General features: G+C 46.9%; 1 protein-coding gene across 1 annotated transcript in view; it reads right to left on the bottom strand.

Moving 5' to 3' along the window:
* LOC112069231 (protocadherin Fat 2-like) overlaps nucleotides 1-3672 on the bottom strand; it is a gene marked incomplete at its 5' end in the record, with an annotated part of 66951 nt that extends 63279 nt beyond the window's left edge. Inside the window, 2 exons of the mRNA XM_070438458.1 lie at nucleotides 39-253; nucleotides 705-3672. Coding sequence (XP_070294559.1) covers nucleotides 39-253; nucleotides 705-3672 — 3183 coding nt within the window. The remainder of the gene's footprint in view (nucleotides 1-38; nucleotides 254-704) is intronic.

Raw genomic sequence — 3672 nt, 5'->3', positions numbered from 1 at the left:
TTCCCCTCAGAGGAGCTGTCCACGTCAGTAGCAGTGACCTGAAGCACTGACTTGTCTTTAGGCATGTTTTCCAGGACGGAGCCGAAGTAGACCGGCTGGGACAKCTGGGGAGGGTTATCATTGATRTCCAGGACTTCCACAAATATGTCTGTCCAGGTCACTAGAGGGATGGTGCCAAGGTCTTTGGCATAGACCGACAGCCAGTAGTGTGGGACGGCCTCGCGGTCAAAYATCTCAGCCGTGCGGATTACTCCTACAAAACAGAAGGAGAAATCGTTTATGTCATCCATCTGTATTTGTATTTTTTTGTATTTTTTTGCTGACCGGTATGGTGATGAACAACTTTGTTAAATCGTCTAGGTTTTTACCCCCAAAAATAGTTATTTGGTTAGAACTGGATGCTACGCTGTCAGATTATAAGTATGAGTAATATTCTGAAAAGGAGGCCTGGTGCGTCAGTGCAGGTGTTCAGCACTATAATGACAGAGCATTTTTCCAACAGGAGTCAAGCATACTAATGAAACGTGATACTTTGTGAGGTCACAGGCTATCAGCTGTAAAGTATCCATTATGTAGGAACACTTTGACGGGTCCCAAGAAGCCTCAGGTAATTTTTTACATTGCTCATTACTATTATTACACAGACACACACACACACACACACACACGCACACGCACACGCACACACACACACATATATTTACCTGTTTCCTCATCGATCATGAAAACTCCCAGGCCAGATCCATCGTGAATGTGGTACCTGACAACTCCATCTCTCCCCAGGTCCTTATCTGCTGCTGTCAGCGTGAACACTGAGGTTCCCACAGGAGCGTCCTCCATCACTGAGGCCTCATAGACAAACATGGAGAAGACCGGCTTATTCAGGTTCTCGTTCACATCCAGGACCTCCACCTCGATGAAACAGGAGGAGGAGAGTGACCGAGGAAGGCCATGGTCAACCGCTCGAACCGTCAGGTTGTAAGACTGTCTCCTCTCGAAGTCCAGTTCCTTCTCAAGGGTTAGAGATCCCGTCGACGCGTCCAGAAAAAAGGCCCCGCTCTCACTGTTCTTCAGGTTGTAGCTGATCTGTCCAGCGCTGCCCAGGTCTAAGTCGTAGCTCTCGACCCACAGTAGCACCGTCCCCAAGGGAACGTCCTCGGGGACTTTGATGTTGTAGATCTTGGGGACGAACTTGGGAGGATTGTCGTTGATGTCCTCCAACACGACAACCAGATCGGTCATAGAGAAGAGCTGTGGGTCTGTTTTAGACTGATCTCTAGCCTCTATCTTCAGGTTATGTCTGGGAAAGGCCTCTCTGTCTAAACGATCAGACACTTTCACTTCGCCAGTGAGTTCATTGATCTTGAACAGATCAGTTAAAGTTAGCGTGGAATATAATATGTTTCCGTTGTCCTCAGAGTCTAAATCCGTTGCGTGCACTTGGATTATCCTCGTGTCAACCTCCATGTTCTCTGGAATGTGCACGACATACCTGGATTGGTCAAATATTGGTCGGTTGTCGTTAACATCCAATAGATTCACAGCGAGAAATTTCCATGCGGAGGTTTGTGGGCTTCCTAAGTCATAGACAGTTACGTTCAAAATGTAGAACTCTTTGGTTTCTCGGTCTAAAGGACACACAAGCTGAAGCTCCCCAGAGAAAATACCAATGGAGAAACACCCRTCTTCATTTCCACTTGAGATRGCGTACACAAGCTTGCTGTTGAATCCAGTGTCGTTATCCGTAGCCTTGAAGTAAAGGATAGTTGAATTCAAAGGGAAGTCCTCTCTGATGTCAATAGTACTCGGGATGCCAGAGTTGAACTTAGGAGAGTGGCGGTTGATGATATGAACGTCCGAGAAGGATTCCTCATCCTGGATAGTCAACCCTGGCTTTATGGATTCTATCAGTTTGTCTGTGAGCTGTTTGAAAATCCCAGTCTCCTGACAACTGACTGTGGCTTCAATGCCCTGGCTAACGACAGTAACAGTAACAACAGAGGGATCAGAGGTATGTTTACCATCTGTTGCTGTGATTCTAAGTCTGAACGAAGGTAATTCAGTCTCTATCGAAGCTGTGGGTATCTGTTTGATTAGTTTAATGAYTCCTGATACAGCGTCGATGTCAAACAGTTTTTGGTCATTCCCTGACTCGATCACATATCTGAGCTGTTGTAGTTCGTCCAGGTCAACAGCAGACAGCTCTGCGATTGGCTCTCTCACCGCTAAATCTACAGGTATGGTGGCGTTGCATCCCACCTGCTCAAACAGAGGGGTGTTGTCGTTGACGTTGCTCATGGTGATCGTCACAGCRCAYTCAGAAACATGACTGAAGGGACTGCCGCTGTCCGAAGCCCACACTCTGAGATGATACCACCTCTTCATCAACTCGTAGTCCAGATCCTCAGATGTAGAGATCACTCCACTGATYGGGTCTATTGTGAATGGGGAAGGAGCTGAGTTGGCTATGGCATAGGTCACAAAACCATTTCGTTCCCTGTCCTCGTCTATTGCAGAGACTGTTAGAACGCTGCTGCCTATAGGTACGTTCTCTGGTAGTGTGGCTTGGTATGARGGYTTGGTGAATGTRGGGACGTTGTCGTTTTCGTCAGTWATCTCAACGACTATATGGGTCTCGGCTTCGCCGTGATTCGCTRTCACGTCGAATTCATAACGAGACTTTTTCTCGAAGTCAAAGGAGTCTGAGGTAACGATTATTCCTGTTTTGGGGTTAATCTTAAATTTGGGGCTATCAGAGTTACTTTTAATGTGGTATCTAACATTCAAATATGCCGGATTCACACTAACTCTGACCACATGTGTTTTTGGTGGTGAAAACTCACTTAGTGTGAGAATGTAAGTGTCTTCCAGAAAGCTAAACAGGCTTTGTTTATAGGGAGGGATATGGATTTCTGAAACTGGAGAAACTAAAGGTGGACTGCTCTTGTCTTTAGCTTGAAGGGAGAGGTTTAATCCAAATGGGCTCTGAGACCAGTTCATTCTCTTGGTAGAGACCACTTGGAAACCATTGCCTTGCAGGCTGGATGGAATAATTTCAAAATACCTCTGTGGATCCCCACCAACAATACTAACGGACTCGACCTGCTTTACACCCGACTCTACATGGACATCAATAGTTATCTTCTCCTCTTCATCCTTCTGAGCTAGGACAACCGGGATGATGATGATGGGGGCGGTCGAGGAGACCTTTTCTATGGTAACTTTAACCCTGGCCACGTTGCCAAACTTCTGAACCCCAGATATCTTCTTGGTCCTGTCCTCGGCTAATACAGTGAGATCGTATGTTTCTGCTCGGCTGTGGTTCAGTCTCTTGACGAGGCTGATGGCGCCTGTGAAAGGATCAACGGCGAACGGATGGGCTCTGCTCGTAAAGGAGTAATAGAACTCAGCGTTACAGCCAATATCCGCGTCCGTCGCACTGACCCTGACCACGCTGGACTTCAACGGAGCGTCTTCCCTGATGACTACGTTGTACGAGGCTGGGTAGAAGAGTGGTTTCAGRTCATTGGTRTCAAGCACCTGAACCAATACCTTGGTCCTGGCCTGGAAGTCGTACGTGATTTCAGTGGCTTCAATGGTGAGAGTATAACTGTCTCTTACTTCCCTGTTTAGTGATGCAGAATTACTGCTTCGCGTTTTGATTCGCAGAAT

This window comes from Salvelinus sp. IW2-2015, unplaced genomic scaffold (genome assembly GCF_002910315.2).
Source record: "Salvelinus sp. IW2-2015 unplaced genomic scaffold, ASM291031v2 Un_scaffold942, whole genome shotgun sequence".
NCBI lineage: Eukaryota > Metazoa > Chordata > Actinopteri > Salmoniformes > Salmonidae > Salvelinus > Salvelinus sp. IW2-2015.
Note: the sequence above shows the minus strand (reverse complement) of the source record. Positions and strands in the feature narration are given on the sequence as shown.